At 36.3% G+C, this 22000-nt stretch overlaps 1 protein-coding gene across 1 annotated transcript in view; it reads right to left on the bottom strand.

Annotated features, from left to right (window-relative positions):
* LOC150085960 (dynein axonemal heavy chain 8-like) overlaps nucleotides 1-22000 on the bottom strand; it is a 1559705-nt gene that overhangs the window by 545490 nt on the left and 992215 nt on the right. The window contains exon 58 of the mRNA XM_090374756.1: nucleotides 11017-11147. Within this exon, the coding sequence (XP_090230882.1) occupies nucleotides 11017-11147 (131 nt within the window). The remainder of the gene's footprint in view (nucleotides 1-11016; nucleotides 11148-22000) is intronic.

Raw genomic sequence — 22000 nt, 5'->3', positions numbered from 1 at the left:
CAAGTCTCTTCACTATAATGACATTCATTTTCTCAAAAAGATCTACAATTTTGGAGTTGTGCTTTTTTTTTTTTTTTTTTTTTTTGTTGGAATCAAAATTCCTGTGCACCTGAAATTGCTCGGCTGGCTGTTAACTGACTGTGACTTTGTTATTCGTGATTGATTGACTGACTGTGACTTTGCTACTGATGATTGCAGGACACTGGATGTCATATTTAACCTAAGCTGTTTATAAGGTTTGTGCCTGCTTCTGGGCTAAAATGCTTGTTTAAAGTTTTGTCGGTTAAATAGTACTGGCGTAGGATTTTTTTTTTTTTTTTTTTTGATGGGAATTATCAACCTTAATTATTTTCTTTGATCTATATATAACCTTTAATTTTAAATATTTATGTTAATTTTTAAAATTCAGCGAGATTACTTGCTTTGTTTACTTTGAAAACCTCAAAGTACCATTTGATTACCTTAATATATTGAGGTTAATCTTGTGTACATTATTTAATTTTCATATAGTTGTTAAGATACTTTTTTTTTTAACAATTTTTGGCTAAAGCGATTGGCTTGAACTTTGTTGGCTCTTAGTGTCCCTCTCTTCTACTGCTGCTGGCTGGTAGCCCTGGTCTACCTTCCCGTGGTGGTGGTAGCACTTTTATGAACTGCTGATTCTGGGTAGCCAAACAGACAATTCATTTCTGCAGAGTCAAGTGAAATGAGGCAAAGATGAACTAACAAACTAACGTTCCAGGTGCTGCCCTACACAAATACATACTTACATACATTCACAATATGAGATATAACGGAAACGATGCCATTTCACCTACTTCAGTGATTTACTACAAACTAAAATGATTCTATTCACTAACTAACATGTTCAATTAGTGAATTTTCTGCAATCTGAGGCTGTCAGCGCTAAAACCTTTTTAGTATAACCATTTTGATGTAATGGAAGTGACATATTGTAATTGTTTTCATCTATATTCATAATTGGATGCATATACCATGTTAAGCATTAAGTTCTGATGGCTGTGAACAGTTCTGAATTACTTAGTGGATCGTTGCTCTGTCTTATTGTAATTGTGACCTTTTAAAGTATGTTGAAACTCCAAAGGAGCTCATTCTTCCAACTTGGTAACGAGTTTGATGAACAGAATGTTAAGCAATTATAAATCCTCAGTTTAAAAATGTTTCCCAAGGGCAGAATACAATATTTATAAATTCTGAAATAGTACTTACAAATCATCTTTAACTTATGTATGTGTATCTTTTCATTTTTATTTGTGTAGTTAATATTTAATATCCTTAGGTTATTTTCACTTCTAAGAAGTTTTCCCCACATAAGAAGTTCTAAAACTCCAGTCCCTTGGAAAACTTCTTATCCGGGTTCTACTGTATATTATGTATTATGAATTGCAAATTTTGTTTATAATTATATTATTAAAATAACTATCATATAACATATATTTTTTAATATTATTATATATATATATATATATATATATATAGACAGAGAGAATCAGATCTAACAGACAGAATATTGAGTAGGGGTGCCACAAAATAAAATAAATTACTTAAGGATGCCATTATTAAAAAAAGGGCAAAAACCACTGGTAAAAGGCAATGGTCAGGCTACATGCATACAGGTCTGGAAGCCTCATTTTAAGATGTGGATCCATTGGAATGGGTACAGAGATGAGCAACCATATTAATCAAGAACAAAAGAACTACTCTTACTGAAAAGACTTTGATGCTGCAAATTGTAGTGCTTGGAAACTAGCCACTTTTCAGGAGGCTTAACTGAGGTGCTTAAAGATTTAAATAAATTAAGTAAACTAATTGCTGATGGAATCCTTACTCTTTTGCCAGACAATGCACATAAGGATACATAAACTTAAACTACAAAAAAGTATTGCCGCAAAACAAACAAAAAATTTTTTCTCTTTCAGCTGGACAGGATTCAATTGCTGGAACAAATTATCACATGGTGCTGTGAAAATGGGCAGTTTGAATAAATTTAAGGAAGAATTAGACATATTATTAGAAGGGATAAACAGACGAGGTGGGGTAGCATTTTTTTTTTTTTTTGACTAATGCTATATAAGCTTGATTCCTTGCATCATTTCCCAGTACTACTACTACTACTACTAATAATAATAATAAAATTAGTCCCTGACAAGCAAGCCCGAGTTATGCAACTTCGGACTTGCATAAATTTTTTTCGTAAAATCGTAAAGATACTTTCTGTATAATTTTTAAGAGTGAAGTCAAATGAAGGAACAATAAGCATAAGTTTTTATTTTCGTTCCCATACAAACTACGTTGGATAACAACCTGCAGTGTAACTAGACTCTAGGTAAATAACTAGAGTTAACATTTGATTTTGTGCTTTAAAAATTCTGAAGAAATATTCGACAACATGTTGTTGAGACAGGTGAACTATGTCCAAGCACTTCAGAGAAATCCCGAGCATTCAAGCCACTGGACTGTGTCCCATCAACTATTTCTTTGAAGTTATCTTCAAAAAGGCCTCTAAGTACACCAACCGTTTAACTATAATAGTTTAATACTGAAAACTATAAAATGTACCAGACGATACAGTACTGTAAAATAATATTTACAAAAACTAACTTACAAAATAAAATGTATGATGAAATTTTAAAATACAATAAAATATAATAAAGGTTAAAAACGATAAAACAATGATTGTAGCTTTTGGGGGCATCTGCCTCCTTTCTCAACAACAATGATGTTTAGGCAACACATCCTTAAATAACAGGTTCACAGCACACATGGCTGACCAGGTGCATACTCGGTATTTCTTCCATGTGAACCAGAACTGGAAGTGGCTTGGGAGCATGGAACGCAAAATGCTCGTCTTTTGCAAGGACCACAGCCTCTAGAAGGGGGTGGAGCCGAACACCCCTGTCCCTATTCATACTATTGTTTTCGGACGAGCTAATCCACAAATTCTCCAGCCACTTTACGGTCCCAGAACCTATGCGCCCGGTCAAGGATGACAGCATTCATTGGGGTGACCTGGTGTTGTTTTTCCCAATAATACTCAGCAATGGCAGACTTATTAAACTCAAGCCATACATGAGCACATATGAGCACATGTATGGCTCGCATGTGCTCCCCCCGACAGTTCAACAGGCAGATAAGGGTAGATCCACAGTAGTATTAAGCAGGGATGATTATCATAAAAAAGCTCTAGATTTATTACAGGATGATAATACATATAAGATCACCCGCAGAAATCCTCTAGCCGGTTTAGAACAACGTGTTAATAAGATTTTACAGCTCTGGTTAAAAACGGGTAAGATTTCCAAAGAGAGGTACTGGTCTATGCATGCAATGGGGTGTCAGCTGCCCAGGTTTTACGGGCTTCCAAAAACGTGGCCTTCCAAAAATAGTGGGGGTCCCATTACAACCCGTTGTTTCTTTTATTGGAAGCCCTACTATGCTTTGTCAAAATTCCTGGCACAGCTGATTTCCCCTATAGTGGGACGGTCCATGTTTGTTATTAAAGATAGTGTGGAATTTGTGAACTTCGTCAAAAACCAAAATGTAGGAGAGAATGAGATAATGATGTTGCTAGATGTAGTGTCATTATTTACTTGTATTCCCATAGCCCATGGGGTGGAATGTGCAAAGGTGGCAGTACAAAAAGATGATCCCTAAATACTAGATCACACCTAAGTGTGGAGGATATATGCTGTGGCATAGAATTATGTCTTTCGAGTACCACTTTGGTAGATAAAGGAGTGATGTACAAGCAGGTTCACGGCACAGCTATGGGTTCTCCTATCAGCGCTACTGTCGCAAACCTAGCAATGGAAGAGTTAGAGAATAGAGTTTTTACAAGTTTGGAGATCCCTATGCACAAGTATTAGTATTAGCATTAGTAGAAGCATTTGATGCAAGAAAGCAAGCTTATGCAGCATCAGCCAAAAAAATTAACGTAAAATAAATAAATAAAAAATAACCACTTCCACTTCACCCCTCTGTTCGTTCGAAATACCTGTCCAGCCGAGCCTTAAACTTATTTAGGCTATCAACTTCCACGACAAGGGATGGAAGTCTGTTCCACCTACCAACCACCCACTGGCTAAAGGCAAATTTCCGCACATCTATCCTACATCTGTCTTTCCTCAATTTGAATTTATGCCCTCTCAGGTGATTATTCTGAGCAAGAGGAAGAATCCCATCAGCATTGAGCATGCTCAAACCATTCAAGGCTTTGTACACCTCTATCAGATCACCTCGCTGCTGCCTAGTCTCCAGACACTGTAATTCGCAAAACTTAAGCCTTTCTTTGTAAGAGCACCCCTTTGTTTCCATTCACTAATCTTGTTGACCTTCTCTGTACTCGTTCCAGCAGCTCTACATCCTTCTTGAAATGAGGTCTCCAGGCCTGTATACAGTACTCTAGGTGGGGCCTGACCATTGCCTTATACAAGGGATAATCACCTCCTTATCCCTGCTAGAAAAATTCCTATATATCATTGACAATACACCATGAGCTACTCTTGCAGCACATCTGCACTGCTCAGAGAACTTCATATCTGCCTGCACAACCACCCCCAGGTCCCTTTCATTCTCTACCACTGTCAGTGTAGTACCACAGAGTTGATACGTTGCTCTGGGGTTGCTGTTTCCCATATGTAGTACTTTACATTTGTCAATGTTAAACTTCATTTGCCACCTCTCAGCCCATCTGCTCAACCTTTCCAGATCCTGTTGCAGCAGCATAGTGTCCTTGACAACCCTGCCAACCTTCGTATCATCTGCAAACTTGGACATTAAGCTTGATATACCATCATCAATATCATTTATAAATACAGAAAAACAATAAAGGACCCAATACTGAACCCTGAGGGACTCCACTAATAACATTAGTCCACAATGAGCAGTGTCCATTGATTACCACTCTCTGTCTTCTCCCTCTCAACCACCCCTTTATCCATAGCAGCAATTTGCCTCCAATGCCACACTGCTCCAATTTGTGCAGCAGTCTTCCATGTGCAACAGTATCAAAAGCCTTTCTAAGATCCAAGTATATAATATCAAAGTTATTTCCTACATCCAGTTCTTTTGTGACTGCACCATAGTATCCAATCAAATTGGTCAGGCAAGGCTTCCCCTTAACAAAACCTTGCTGTGTCCGAGCTATAACTGAAGTCTTGTCTAGATGATCCTGCAGTGCTTCTTCAACCAGTGCCTCCATTAATTTTCCGGGAACAGAAGTTAAACTCACAGGTCTATAATTACTTGTGTCAGCCTTTGATCCTCCTTTGTGAATTGGGGTCACATTTGCACATCTCCAGTCCATGGGTACCTCCACTGAGTCCAAGGAAGCTCTCATAATTATGGCTAAGGGTTTGCTTACTTCCATTGCTGCCTCCTTTAATATAACTGGATAGATTCCATCTACCCCAGGTACCTTTCTTGTGTTTATCTTCAACAATTTCTCCTCCACTTTACTCTCAGTTATTACAAGATTCTCTAGCTTACTGCCAGAGTTGAATACACCTCTGGCACTCCCCTCGCTGAATAACTCCTCATGTGTGAATGTTGATGCAAAATATTCATTTAGTTTGTTAGCTACCTGAGCAGGATCATCAACAGTTGACCCATCGATATCAAGTGGACCAATCTGATTAATCCCCTTCCTTCTAGAGTTTACATAAGTAAAGAAATCTTTGCTGTTTTTCTTCGCATCCTTTGCCAAGGATTTCTCGTAATCTGCCTTTGCCTGCCTAGCCTCCTTTGTAACTTGGTTACAGATCAACTTGTATCTATCATAAGTTTCTGTGTCACGTGTTAATTTGTATGTATCCCATGCATTTTTCTTCTCTGCCATATGTCTCATTAGTTCATCTGACATCCATTTAGGCCTAAACCTTGAACAATATTTCTTAGTTGGTATGTAAAGCCTAGTAGCTTCCAAGATAAGTTCTTTGAATGCTTCCCATTTTGAATTTGCTGTTGGTAACATCATCAGTTGATCCCACTGTATAGAATTTAAATACTGTCTCAGTCCACCATAGTTGCCTTTACGAAAGTAATACCCCTTCTCTTTACCCCTAATGGTAGTTACCTCTTTGAGTAAATCCCACTTCAGAACACTGTGATCACTGCCACCTAGTGGTTCATTTATCTGCAGATTCTTAATGCATGAAGAATCACTACTCATAATCAAATCAAGAGTATTACTCCCTCTAGTTGCCTCCCAAACATGCTGATGTAGAAAACAATCATCCAATAAATCCACAAAAGCCTTGCTAGTGTGTGAGTGACCAGCCCCCAAATTCCAGTCAATATCTGGGAAATTAAAATCCCCCATAATAAGACTCTGATTTACTGGCCCACTCTATTTCTCTGTACAGTTTCTTATTATACTCATCAGAGTCATTAGGCCTATAGCACACTCCTACTCTCAATTTTGATCTCCCAATGCTTATGTCACACCAAACTGACTCGACACTGCACTGTCCAGCGATGTCGACTGGCTTCACTTCCTTGGATTTTATGTGTTTCTTAACTAATAGCATAACCCCTCCTCCCTTCCTATCCTGTCTATCCTTTCTGTAGACATTGCACTCCACAAATTCCAGTTCTGCATTCCTTATATCTGTGTGACACCACATCTCTGAAATCCCAACAATATCTGCCTCTGATGTTTTGAGCAATACCTCAAATTCATCAAATTTATTTACTAGACTCCTAGGATTGGTGTACACGCAAGTATACATGCACCTGCTCTTCCTCTTAGCCACCCTAACACAACCCATGTGTTTATTTGGGTAAACACATGGGCTGTGTTACTAAGTGGAAGAGATACGTGGATGACACGTTCACTTTGGTACAAAAGGGGAGAGAAGAAGATGTAGTTAGTTTTCTCAATGATTTCTCTCCTTTTATACAGTTTACCTCAGAGGTAGAAGTGAATGGTTCCCTCCCATTCCTGGACGTAATGGTGTACAGAGAAGGCTCCGGGCTTAGTACTACAGTTTTTAGGAAACCAATGTGTATGAGCCAGCACAGAGTGTCCAGCATAAAAATAGTGTTGCCAGGGCACTTTTGGGTAGGGTTAGGACACATTGTAGTACCTCTGAGGAGAGAGAGAGAGAGAGAGAGAGAGAGAAATTGGGCAAGTTAGGGTGGATCTTATGAAATGCGGTTACCCCAGTTGTTGTTGTTATTTGGTGTTTAGGAGCATTAGCAACTAAGGCCATATTGCTCCGGGGATATGCGGTGGTCATTCCCTGACCTTTCCGCATCCTCCGTATTTGGGTGGTCACGGGCCCGAATCCCGGTCTAATCAAGAACTCACTGCGCTACTCACTGCTGCTCCTGCCCACCTGGCTACGGAGGCGCCTAGGTTACCCCCAGAGGGCCATTGATAAATATAATACAGATGTGGAGCCTAATCATGGAATACCGTCTGTTCCAGTCACCACAGTTTATATTCCCTACTATCTGGGCTTGTCAGATCGTATTGCAAGAATGCTTTGTGACTTTCAGGCACGCTGTGTGCAGCTTCCGGGCCGGAGGTTGCACACAGTAGTGTCACAGGTCAAAGACCCCATTACTGGGGATTCCAGTAGTGGGGTCGTATATGAGATCAAATGCCCAGATTGTGGGGAATGTTATGTGGGGGAGACAGGACGGTGACTAAAAGACCGTCTAGGGGAGCACATGCGAGCCATAGAGACTGCAGAGTTTAATAAGTCTGCCAAGTCTGAGTATTATTGGGAAAAACAACACCAGGTCTCCCCAGTGAATGCTGTCATCCGTGGCCGGGTGCATAGGTTCTGGAACCATAAAGTGGCTGTGGATTGGCTCGTCCGAAAACAATAGTATGAACAGGGACAGCAGTGTTCGGCTCCACCCCCCTTCTGGAGGCTGTGGTCCTTGCAAAAGACAAGCGTTTTGCGTTCCACGCTCCCGAGCCACTTCCAGTTCTGGTTCACATGGAAGAAATACCGAGTATGCGCCTGGTCAGCCACGTGTGCTGTGAACCTGTTATTTAAGGATGTGTTGCTTAAACATCATTATTGTTGAGAAAGGAGGCGGATGCCCCCGAAAGCTACAATCATTGTTTTATCGCTTTTAACCTTTATTATATTTTAAAATTTCATCATACATTTAATTTTGTAAGTTAGTTTTTGTAAATATTATTTTACAGTACTGTATCGTCTGGTACATTTTATAGTTTTCAGTATTAAACTATTATAGTTAAACGGTTGGTGTACTTGTTTAAATTTGTGATATTTTTTTGAAGAAGTGCACTCTAGCCCTTCATCTATACACCCTTTCCTTCCTTTCTTTCTGGATTGTAGAGTCAGTTCAATTTTGTTTGAGAGTGAAGTGGGAGATTTTGTTATCTGGGTATTCAAAGCTTATTACATACAGACCATATTTTCTGAGGCTGTAAATGCAGAGTAAGGGAAAATGGATCTGTGCCAATTTTGGAAGATGTTTAATATCCTTGATGGAATACGCAACAGTTCAAGAGCCTGGAATGATGTGACAATAACTTGTATGAGCGAAGGTTTGGAAAAACTTCTAAAACATTCCGAGCTTAACAATGAAGGCCTCAACAAAGATGAGCTTATGTCTTGTGTTACCAAATAAATTGTAAACTTAGCCCAGGAGTTGCAGCTGGTCCTGGAGAATGAAGATGGAAACAAGCCTGTGGATGACAAATGACAAATCCATTGAGGAATCAGAGAAACCCATGAAGCAGTTCAAATTAAAGGAAATGGCAGAAGCATTTCGAAAAATTCAGTACAGTCTCTCTATATTTGATGCAATGGATGAAAACACTGAACGTTTCTTGGAAATGAAAAGTAAAGTTCAAGGTTGCTTATTGGCTTATCATGAAATTTATTAAGAGAAAAAAAAACACATATGAAACACACGAAGATTGAAAAGTTCATATGATGTGCTACCTCCCTGACCTCTACTCAGTCTACAACACACTCTGTGATTAATGTTTCTTATTTATGCTTCAGGTTCGTCTTAAGTTAACTTCAGTTCATCACCTGAAGTGTATAGTGTGTGTGTGTGTGTGTGTGTGTGTGTGTGTGTGTGTTATGGGTGTTTAATAGCACATAAGCTACACTGGCTATAGTGCACCTGAAGTATATAGACTTTGATTCATTGTGTGGTTTAGACCAAATGTAAATTTTGGTTTTGATTCCCTTAGTAGCCCTTATAAAGCCTACACAGCATACGAAATAGATATATCAGTTTTTATAGTACAATAACATGCGTTTTTTCTTCCTTTTATGTTTTATTTTCTTATATGCCCCTCTGGTTACTTCACTGCTCTTTCCAGATAAGAAGTTTTTAATTGTTGTGGTATTCAACTATTTTTCTTCATCCTTCATAGAATATTATATGGTTTTTGTAAGTTTGGCATGGAGATTGAAAATGCCCATTGGGGGTACAGCTTTGAAAATGTTTCACAACTTCATTATTATAAACAAACAAACTTCATCATTGTTCTTCATTATATACTTAACTGTTACAGCAAATTTCAGCAATTTAATGATACATGCAAACAATAGATACAATTTCACACAACCAAGTTTTTTTTTGGTCATTATAGCTCTACATATAGTTCATAAGGTGCATGCCTAAAATAGGGAAAAACAGCAGGCAGATCAACAACACTCACCTGCATCCCACTTGTACTAATGCTACGGAATGGAAGGGCTAGTGAGTGACGAGCTGCCACTGTTTTTTTTTTTTTTCTCTGCTGTAGTTATAATGGTAGCAAAAATGAAACTTAGCAATCTTTGTTATGCTCAAGAGACAGATTGAATATCTCCAGAGTGCATTATTAAAATAAAAATTTCATGTGAATTTATAATTACTGCACATACCTCATTACAATTATTTCACAAGAAAAATTAACTTTATTTTTTTTTTATTCTACAATTCAAAAGTATTTTTCCTCTGAAGCACATTCATTGGTATTTTCTCTCTCTCTCTCTCTCTCTCTCTCTCTCTCTCTCTCTCTCTCTCTCTCTCTCTCTCTCTCTCTAAAGTGTATTGACTAGTATTCTCTCTCTCTCTTAAGTGTAATGACTAGTACTCTCTCTCTCTCTCTCTCTGAAGCACATTCATTGGTATTCTCCCTCTGATACTGCCCAAAGCATGAATTTAAAGTTGACTAGCATTTCTTTTAGCCATTACAATTGTTTACTGATGGAAATAAATTAGTTGTTACCGCTTAATATTTATTGTATTGAAATATGCTTCCACATAACTACTCAATCATGAGGTATATCTCTCTAAAACCTGGAAATTTATAAAATACAGTATATCTCAATCAGAGAGTATGCTGAATTTCAAAGATAACGGATTATACAGATTGTATTAGAGATGTATACGGAATTCTGCTGAAGTGAACTGAGTAGATCAGAATTACTTCTGAAACGTTCCCAGAGGGAAAAAAAAAGATTGAAAACACTGAAAATTTAATGTCTTTTCCTTCTCAAATGGTGCCTAAAACATATTTCATTTATATAGTAATTTCTGTGTGTGTGTGGGGGGGGGATTGAACTGGAAACTATGGAACTGCATTACAATTGGTCCTAAAAGGTTTCTGGATAATAATGAAAATGAAAATTTGGAGCTAATCAGTACTCTGAGACGGTGCATTCACCATCTCAGAGTACTTTTTGGTTCTACAGAACAAATTTGGACAGCACAGATCTTACTAACTTTAACTTGATTCAGCTTCGAATCAAGGAAGACTAGTAAGATCTGCTTTGACTGTTGTGATGGCGAATGCACTGAAGAATAAATGCAGTTATTAAGACCTTTGCAAGATCTGCACATTATTAATCTCTTCAATAAAAACTCATTTTCTTATATATTACTGGTATCTAAATATTTTTGAGAAGGTAGTGCATGTCTAAATGGAAATGCATGATTAATAAAATAAAATTAAATAAATACTAGTTTTTGAGTTATTAAAATAAAAATGGGTAGAAGCAAAAATACCTTGATAGAGTAATTTGAAAGGGTATATAGCCTGCTATGAAAGTGGCCAACCTAGTTAATGACTGTTTTCCAGAGCCTCCAACACCAACTAGAAGAGCACTTCCTCTGTCTGTTCTAATTACTCTAGAAATCTACAGTTGAATTGTATAAATTAGCTTAAATAAAAAACATAACATTAATAAAAACACATAAATTTCTTTAAATGAAATCTTGGGGTAGATTTCAGTATGGGGGGACACACATTACTAGCTATGCTTTTTGCCTTACAATATGCATTAAACCTGAATGTTTGTCACATTCTAATTTCACAAGTTATTTTCCCCCTTTTTCTTATATTTTATTAGAAAGGTAAGGGTGGAAGGTTTTTTGGCAGGTGGATTTTTAATTGAACTGCAGAGCCTTTTCTGATTTGTGGATACAAAGCAAAACATATGCAATTTAAGTAAAAATAATGTAATATCCTTATAAAACAACTTAATCTCTCAGTATGCAAATATGTGGAAATAGTAATAGTAGTAGTAGCATGTGATGCAAGAAAGCATGTGTATGAGCTTATGCAGAATCAGCCAAAAAAAAAAAAAAAAAAAAATCACACCATTCCCTCCAAATGCCTGTCCAGTTCCTCCTTAAATTTATTCAACCTATCAACCCCCACAACGACAGATGGAAGTTTGTTCCAGCAATTAACCACCCGCTGGCTAAAGGCAAATTTCCGCACATCTATTCTACATCTGTCTTTTCTTAATTTGAAGTTATGCCCCCTTAGGTTCGTAATCTGAACAAGTGGAAGGATCCCATCAGAATTCAGCATGCTCAACCCATTCAAGGGCTTATAGGTTGAGCACGCTGAATTCTGATGGGATCCTTCCACTTGCTTTGGTATTGCATTTATCAAAGAGAAATTTATTAATAGTAATAACCATATAATTCAAGGAAGCCACAGGATTTTTCTGCATTCGCTGAAAGAGAGAAAAAAAAAAAAATTTTCCAGAATGCCATAATCTAAACGTCCCTGAATTGCATTCTTAATCATTGTTTCTAATATTTTCCTACTACTGAAGTCAGACTAACTAGTCTATAGCTCTTAGAACATTGCTCTTAGAACTGCCTTTATGTAATGGTGATAGTTTGGCACTTCTTCAATCCAAAGGAATCTCTCCAGAATCAAAAGATGTCCTCATAATTAAACTCAATGGTTTAATATACTCGCTCACAGCCTCCCTCAAAATTACTGGGTAGTGCCAGCAACTCCAGGAGCCTTACTTGCCTTTATGCCTAAAACAGCCTCTTCTCATGCAGGTTCTTTCTTCATAAGAAGAGGCTCTGTAGAGACAGACACAAAGTACCTAATCAATTCATCTCCAAAATCGGCTGGATGAATAACATTTTCCTACACCCAATGCACAAGGATCTGAACTTATTCACTTTTTTCTTTCCTTGAATTTCCATACATTAAAAATTCCTTGTCCTCATTTTTTTCTATGATAGCCGGTGCTGTCTCATACATAGCCTTGACCTCTCTAACCTTATCCGTGGCAATATTATAAATAAACTTGTAACTGTTGTAGGCTTCGGTACTTTTCGTTGCTGTGTAACTGTCCCATGCTATCCTTTTCTGTTCTATTTGACTAGCTAGCTCTGCATTCATTCATTTTGGAATCCTCCTCCTCCTGCAGTATTTTCTTAATGGTATGAATGCATTCATGGCTTTTTGTGATTTTTGCTTTAAAGGAATTCTATAATTCAAGTGTATTCACCCAATTAATAGATTACAAAGTGTCTTAAACTATCAAAGTCCTCTTTCTGGAATTAAAACCTGTGCCTTTACCTTTAACTATTGCAGCATCTTTATTCTTCTTCTTCCAACTAAAGATTGCGTTATCACTACCTACCAATGGTTCCTGTATTTTAAGCCCTGTGATGTCATCAAATTCATGAATAATGAAGATGTCAAGAATATTTTCACCCATAGTATTATCTCTGAAATGCTGGAACAAACAATAATCATCTAGTTTATTTTGAATTTTTTTTCCCCAAGTTGAGTTTCTCTCCCACTTATTCCAATCAATCTGGGACAGATTGAAGTCACCCATAAGACATTTGCCCTTGCCTGCCATTTCCATTTGCATGTAAAGATTCTCAACATATTCTTCACAATCTTCTGTTCTGTAGATTACTCTCACTCTATACCTTTGCTCTCAACTAACTCACACCATACAAATTCTATTCTGGCAGACGTAACATTGGACTCTGCAAAAGTTCTTTTTTTTAAACTCAGGCTGCTTTCAATAAGAAGCATGACACCACTCCTACTATCTTTCCTAAACATTATACATACTGTACTCATCCACAATTTCTGTTTCTCTTAGACTTATTATGTCTATTTAATGCTATTGAGCAGAAATCCATTGCCTCCATACTTCCATTTACTGTATAGACTTTGCTATTATAGTGTAGGATGGCCAAGCATCTCATCAATGCAGAATGATAAAAAAAAAAGCCTAATAGTGTTATAAATCTTCTGTTTTAAAAATGAGCTCTCTGCATCTTTCAAACACTAGATTATTCGAAAATACGAACAGCACATTTTTCAAAACCAAATGCCATCTTACACCTTCTAATTTAAATTGTCAGTCACTGCACTGATATCTTTCTGCAAGTTTTGAAATGTATTACCTACTGAAATGGTTGTGTCTGTAAGATGAAAGGAAGTAAAGTTCATCATATTTCAAATAATTAGTTACCTTTATACTTACTTTCTTCACTTTTAAGATGTGTAAGCATCTCAATTAGACAACAAAGCCTGTTATAAGATCATTTTATCTTTTGTTCAGAAATTTTTATATAATATATCTACTTATATTGCAAATGAATTACAGTACATAGTTAAAATTATGTACAGTAGGCCCTCGTTATAACGCAGTTCACTTTATGCTGATTCGCTATAATGCTATTCTTATATTATAACCTGTATCTGACTATAACGCTGTCACAAATCACTATAACGCTCTTTTACAGACTGCATTTTTGGCATATTTAACAAAATCGTTTCATTTGATGGAGTCAATATCTTGAAAATGAATAACAAAACAGCATTAAAACATTTCCCACGCAAATGTAAGAAAAAGACTGAATTTGAAAATTAAATTGACATTTTGAAGCAAATCGATTCCTGTCAACGGTAAGCAGATGCGTGCCATAATTTAGGTCTGGTAAGTTTAACTGTAAGAACCACAGAGTAGTATTACTCTGTGGTAAGAACAATTATAAAAAATAAAGAATTAATTTTAGCAGCAGGAAACACAGCTGTTCCACTGCTGTGTTTCCCGCAGCTAGGGCTAGACCAGCTATTAGGATTGAAATGGAGAGACTTTAACTAATTTTATTGAAAATAATATCCAATGAAGAATTCAGTTAAGTTAAATGTTATAAAAGGAAAAAAAAAAAAAAGAAGAGAGAGATTAGCCTATATGATGATCTGAAGAAAACTCACCTGAAAAAAAAAAAGTGGAACCATTTAAAACTAGTAAGGGCTGGTTGAATAGATTTAAAATCCAGGGAGAAGCTGCAAGTGCAGAAAAAGGAGTCGAAACTTTCAAAACAGAACTTGTTAAAATTATTTAAGAGGGGTATTATGTGCTATACTTCTCAGCAAGTTTTTAACATAGATGAAGCAGGACTTTTTTGGAAACAAATGCCTAAAAGAAGTTTCATATTGAAAGAAGAAAAAAACATGTCAGGTTTCAAAGCGGCAAAGGATCAGTTGACTTTATTGTTGGGTGGTAATGCTGTGGGGGATTTAAAATTAAAACCCCTTTTAGTTTACCAGGAAGAGGGCCAAAGTACAACCCAAAATAAACACATTTTTTAATTAAATTCATCAATTAAATTAAATAAATTTAGATCAATTAAATTCATGATTTTAATTGGAATTTTAAGTTTAATTTTGATACGTAAGTAGTTACCACATAATTATATTCGTATGTAATGCAGAATATTTTATATGTACAAATATTTGAATATTAAATATTTCGACCGACATTTGTGCATCTTTTCACTACCATTTATTATTGCGGTTGGTGCCCTATTATTGATTAGGAAATATCCTATTTCCTAATCAATAATAGGGCACCAACCGCAACTCACAAATACATATGTTATCTTATGGGATTGTGGCACTTGCTTAGCACAGATTCACTTAGCGCTCTGTTTTTCCAGATTGAATTATCAGCGTTAAGCAGGGTCACCTGTATTCAGTCTATAGTGTGGGGATGGATAAATATCAGTTTTTAAGAAAAACAATTATCTTCTAAACATTAATAAACATTTTTCTGGACAGTGTGAAAAATAACAATTATTGTTAATAAAATATCTTTTTATTTATTTTTTTTTACCTTCTAAACACAGGTAAACCGCAAGTTAATGAATAAAGATATTCTCAATTTTTAACTGCAAATATTACCTTTACTCTAATTGTATTTATTTATTTGGTTTTTTTTTTAGGAGCATTAGCAACTAAGGCCATATTGCTCCAGGAATATGTGGTGGTCATTTCCTAACCTTTCCGCATCCTCCGTATTTGGTGGTGACGGGCTCGAACTCTAATTGTATAAAACTACTTATCTGTAAGTAATGGAAAACTATATTTTATTAAAGTACCAACATAACAGGAAACCGAGTAAACATTATGTTTCTCTTATTGCAGAGTTCTCTTTATTAATATTTGCCCATTTATAGGAGTATTTGATCAATCAGAGTCCAGTATGCCAACTGAGTCTGTATTATTAATACAATCCTTATGTTAACTATTAACAGAAGTCAGTAAGTGACAGACTGACTCAATGGCAATGAGGCAGAAAATATTCAGGAGATGCATGGCAAGCAGAATGCTTATGATTTCTTGAAAAGTTTGTTGCAATGCTGTCATTCTTTGTTTACTCTCATGAATTTCAGTGGGGATATTTTTAGTTCTGAGCTGCTATACTTAATGCAGTAACTTTTTTTCTTTTTTTTTTCTGTTTTGATTTGTGGATATACATTAATCTTACCAAACCTTATTATTTTCTCAGCCAAATTTAAAAAAAAAAATTTTTTTTAAGTTCCTGATTTTTGAGATTTTGTGTATGCATGTTAGAATTATGGAAAAACACCAAAAATCAGTAAATTTTAGTTTAAAAAATTCTAGGCTTTATTGATATGACATGGTAAATCCTAGATAGTGGCACTTTATATGGAATAATTTATTGTTTACTCATCCTTGCCAAGTTTTCTGCCACTGCTCTTTATCTATTTGTTTAATAAAAAGCTTATAATCTGTAGATGGTATTTGAGGGGGGGAAATGAAGTTTATCACATTTCTAGCTGCAGAATCTGTCCTGGAATCTAGCAAAATCTCTAAGTACAATACATGCATCGAAGTGATTCAGAGAATTAATATATATGAAAATTCATGGAAATAGTGAAGGCTCAATATTTTCCAGAGCTAAGAGAATGGTATTTACTTTATAGTAAAAACAATACATTCCAGTGGAAGTTTTTGCAAAAATATAGAACCTGGAAATATTGCTTAACTTACTTTAGTGTTCATTTTTGAACTATCAGTACATACTTGTATTGTAATAAGAGAAATGAGCTCCATATAATTGTACAATATTCTCACTTGTGAGGCAATTCTTTTCCAACTGTTTTGGTGTACAATAGCCTTAGTCGCTTTTGCACCAATCAATCCAAATCCAATCCCAATTGTTTCAAGCTTTTATCTGAGTCTATTTATAAATATTTTCCACAGTGGGTTTTCTAAGGACATTCCTGGTAGCATATGGATTAAGTTTAGATTCCACTGGGTGGATCATTTTTAGCCAACGGATCTATTTATCTATGGCCTGTTTTGACAAATGTTTTTTCATTTTGATTTTCACAGCGATATTCCCACACTGAGTGAATGGAAGCTTATTATTATTGCAGCATTTAATAGATTAATTTCTCAGTGAAAAGCAAGTGGAGGTTCAGATGCTTCTGTGTATAAGCTATTCACTGTTGATGCACAATAGGCCCCCTGACAGTACCACAGATAACGTTAGAGAGGCCAAGGCTGTGTATGAGAAAGCACTGGCTAAGACAGCAAAGAATGAGGACAAGGAATTTTTTAAGTATGTGAATACAAGGAAGAAAAAAGCAAATCAGGTCAGACCCTTGTGGGAAAATTTTATACAACCTAGCTGATGTTGCGGATGAATTGAACAGGTGCTTTGAATCTCTGGTCTTTACTGAAGAAAGACCCTTCATGCTGAGGAGATGCAATGCAAGTGAGGCAGAGTCATATGAACTTAGTGATTTCGAATTACAGATGACTGTTTATTAAAAAAACATTTGAGCATAAAGTCGAGTAAGGCTCTTGCAACTGATGGCATATACACAGCAATTTTGAGGAAAGCCACCAGGGAGTGTATTGTACCACTAAAGTTAATTATGAGGACATCTTTCAAATCGGGAGGGATTCCTTTGGATTCAAGAAACAATGTATCACCAATACATAAAAACAATTCTAAGCAGAAAGTTAGTAGATACAGACTGGTATGTCTGACTTCAATGGTAAGGAAAATCTTAAAGGAAATGATAAAGAGTGAAATCCAGGATAGATATGGCATCCTAAATAACACACTTCATGGTTTTGATATGAGAAAATCATGTTTAACTAACTTAGTAAGCTATTTTGACACAATTACTCATGAGCTGGATGTAGGGAACAATTTTGACATAGTTAATTTCAATTTTATTAAGGCATTTGACTCAGTCCCTCGTGAGAGGTTAATCTATAAGCTGGAATATGTTAGGGTTACTGGAAAAATTCTAAGATGGACTACTGGGTGGCTGCAGGGCAGAAGGCAGAGGGTTGTAATTAATGAATATTCTTCAGACTGGCGTAAAGTCAAAAGTGGGGTCCCCCAAGGATCAGTTCTTGGAACACAGTTGTTTCTGATTTTTATAAACAACAACGATGGGATAGAAGGCTTGATGTCAAAATTTGCACACAATGTAAAGATTTGTAGAGTAGTTAATGATCAGTTCAAAGCAGTGCTCCTTCAGGATGACTTTAACAGGCTTCAAGTTATTATTTTTGGTTTTTAGGAGCATTAGCAACTAAGGCCATATTGCTCCGGGATATGCGGTGGTCATTCCCTGACCTTTCCGCATCCTCCGTATTTGGTGGCGACGGGCTCGAACCCCGGTCTAATCAAGAAGCGTGTGCTATGCACTGCTGCTCCTTCCCACCTGGCTACGGAGGCGCCTACAGGCTTCAAGGATGGAGTTCAATTTAAAAACAATAGAAGAAAGGGTTCTGGGAGTATAATATGGGTGGATATAAAGTTTTCTGTGCAGTGTAAACAAGCAGCCAGGAAAGCCAATGGTGTCCCAGCAATAATTTATTGAACATTATCCTGCACAGATATGGAGGTCATAATCCCACTGTATAAAGAAATTGTAAGACCACATTTGGAATATTGTGTTGAAGCAATAGTAGTAGTAGTAATAGAGGCATGTGATGCAAGAAAGCAAGCATATCAGCTTATGAAGCATCAGCAAAAAAAAAAAAATAAAATAAAATTCACACAACCATTCCATCTACAAGTTTGTTCAGTGTCTCCTTGAATTTATTTAAGCTATAAACTTTCATAACAACAGATAGAAGTTTGTTCCAGCAAGCAGCTGACCATTGCCTTATACAAAGGGATAATCACCTCCCTGACCCTGCTAACAAATTCCTGTATATCATTGACAATACCCCATATGTTTTTCTGGCTGCCTGTCTGCACTGCTCAGAAAACTTCATATCTCACTGCACAATTACTCACAGGTCTTTTTCATTTTCTACCAACCTAAGTATAGTACCACACAGTTAGTATGTTCCTCTGGGGTTACTTTGCATTTGTCAATGTTAAACTTCAGTTGCCACTTCTCAGCCCATCTGCCCAAATTTTCTACATTCTGTTGCAGAAACACACTGTCATTACTGTCATTGTCAGCCCTGCTAACCTTTGTATCATCAGCAAGTATGGAAACCTCATCTTAAAAAAAGACATCCAGCTTCTTGAAAGATTCCAAAGGTTAGAAAAGGGTGACCGTACAAGGAACGACTCTGTATATGTGAGCTACAGAGCTTAGCAACCAGGAACCTCAGAGTTAATGTGATTGAGGTTTACAAGGCTTTGAGAAAGGTTAATAAAATGGGTGAAGGCAGAATTTCCACTGATATAGATAATTTCAGAACTTGGGGAGATAAATTAAAATTACAGGGAAGGAAGTTTAGACTAGGTCGTAAGATGTTTTCTTTTAGTCAGCGAGTCATTGGTTGCTGGAATAGTTTGCATTCACAGATAGTTGAGGTTTACAGTTTGAATAAATTAAAGGTCAACTGGACAGTTACCTATGTGAGGAGGGAAGCAAATAATTTGTATTTTCTTATCTACTCGTTTTTCCCCCCTCCAGCCAGTGCAGCAAAAACCTGTGGCTTTCAAGCATTACTATAACTTCACACTAGGTCTAGGTGAAGTATAGATGGAAGCACCATACTGCAATCTTGGTGTAATTACAGCTTGATAAAGATGCAGGAGGGTGTACCAAACTGATTATTCACACCATCCTCCACAAGGGCCTAGCCTTCCATTTGGTTTGCTATTATAAATTGAGTTCCAATCATTATTATACAGGCATTTACAATTAGGATAAGAAGGAAAACTGTGAATTTTTGAAGTATACAACAAGAATGGTGCCACCATAGCCAGGTGGGCAGGAGCCCAGTCTAATCAAGAAGCACATGCTTCTTGATTAGACCAGGTTCAAGCCTGTGACCACCAAATATGGAGGATGTGGAAAGGTCAGGGAATGACCACCGCATTTCCCTGGAGCAATATGGCCTTAGTTGCTCATGCTCCTAAAAACCAAATAACAACAATAAGCGTAATGTTTTCCTGAAGAGGTGTAATGGAGTTCCATGTGCTGAAATGTAAAGGGGAGGTTCAGAAAGCCCATAAAGAAATTCTCAGAGCACTTTTGAAGTTTTTTGTTAACGATATAACAGAAATTTTGCAATGCTGAATGTTGTTTAATTGTAAAGTACTCGCAGAATCATATACTGGAGATCCATATTCTAAGCACGACCTGATCAGAGCACTATAAAGATGAGGCAGGGTGTGTCAATCAGTCGGGTAAGGGAAAGACAGATCAAGGTATATTTAAGTTCTTTAAGCAGATAGTTTGAAGATAATTCACATGAACTTAAAAGTTTAATTTCTTGTCAAGTATCATGCCTAGAAGCTGAACAGTGTGAACAAGAGGAATCAGTACATTAATGATTTGTAGTTCAGGATCAGAATGGAGTTAATGTAGTTTGCAGACATGAGTGATAGAGGATTTTTGTTCAACTAGGTAGTAACCACTGTGTGAGGCTAGGATCCATTTCAATTATAGCAATTTTAAGCTGTTTTTGATAGTGTTCATACTCTGTGATTGACCGTAGATGGTTAGGCCATATGCGTATAAACTTCAATAGTTTTTGGAGGGTCTTGTATCATGCTGTTCATCCAGATCAAAAAGAGGGTGTCCCAAAGGTCCAACCCTGTGAGACATCCTCTTTCTGATTCTGTTATGTTGATAGCATATTCTGATATTATAACTGGAAGGTGCAGAGTTTTGAGGTTTATCATTGATAAACAAGATAATGCATATGAACAGCAGTAACCCCAGAAAACAAATCCAATTAGAAGGTGCCATAGTCAAGATGGTGGAGAACAAGAGATATCTAGAGGTAATTGCACAGCTTAACATGAAGTTTTTTGAGCAGTGAATATAGCTTGCTAGGATAGCTCATGGGGTTTTGTTAATGATATAACAGGAATTTTGTAAGCAGGGCCAAAATGTGGTGATTATCCTATTGTATAAGGCAGGGGTGGCCAACTTAATTTGTGATGCGATCTACCTTTTTTTCTTCAAAATGTGCCACAATCTACCATCTCAAGAATTTCACTGCACATGGTTAAAAAGTTAATCAACACATATTCAAAAATGTTTATAAATTTTAAAATTCAATACAATTCAGAATTCTTATTTTAAATTCATACGTATTTAAAATTTTAATTTATGCGAAGTTTGTGTCTTCATCTCATCTGCCAAGCTTTCAAAATCGGAGATATACTATGATAAGGCCAACAGTAAAGAATCTTCTGTATGCAAGTCCGTAAGAGTAGAGCGATTCTTCGTCTTTGTTTGTTTCAAATACGAAAATGCCGAATCACATAGATAGGTGGAACCAAAACAGGAATTTAAAAGTTCACTGCATTTTTTTACATTTGGGTACTTCTCTCGGCAAACATATTTTTAAAAGTCTTCTTCTGATGATTTGGCATTTAGGAAGATATTGTTTCGCAATGTAATAATTTAATTTTCTCCATTTGAAAATTCTAAGCGATATTTTTGCAGTTTGTTTTGTATCTCAGTTAACATTAAATAGATAAGAAATATATCGAACAATGCCTTCAATTGTTTTCAAATCACTTAATCTGGTTTCAAAATTATCCACAACTTTCTCAATTTCGGAAACATATTTCTCACTATTAAATTCAAAAACAGGATATTTTTGCGAAAGATCTTGCATATTTTCAAAATGATTGGATTTTTTTCCCTTTGAGATCCTTAGCCATTGTAAAAAATTGATATTAATGTGCAAACATACTACTAAGTGCATTAAAGTGTCTTTCTAAACTTCCCTTTTTTGGATATAGCCACGGAAGCATTGCAAATCAAACAACAGCATTTTTCTATAATCATCACAAAAAAAAGTATTCTAGTTCCCACTCTTGATGAAAATGATATGTTTTGCTCTTTTTCGTAGTATTCATTTTAAATCAAATGTTATTAAATTAACGTATAAGTACTGTCCAATTATTAATATTAAGTAAGCTAAATAAGAATTCGACACATATACTAT

The sequence above is a fragment of the Mastigoproctus giganteus genome, chromosome 5 (genome assembly GCF_048544385.1).
Source record: "Mastigoproctus giganteus isolate SK-2022 chromosome 5, ASM4854438v1, whole genome shotgun sequence".
NCBI classification, from domain to species: Eukaryota; Metazoa; Arthropoda; class Arachnida; order Uropygi; family Thelyphonidae; genus Mastigoproctus; species Mastigoproctus giganteus.
This window is presented reverse-complemented; position numbering and strand designations above follow the sequence as displayed.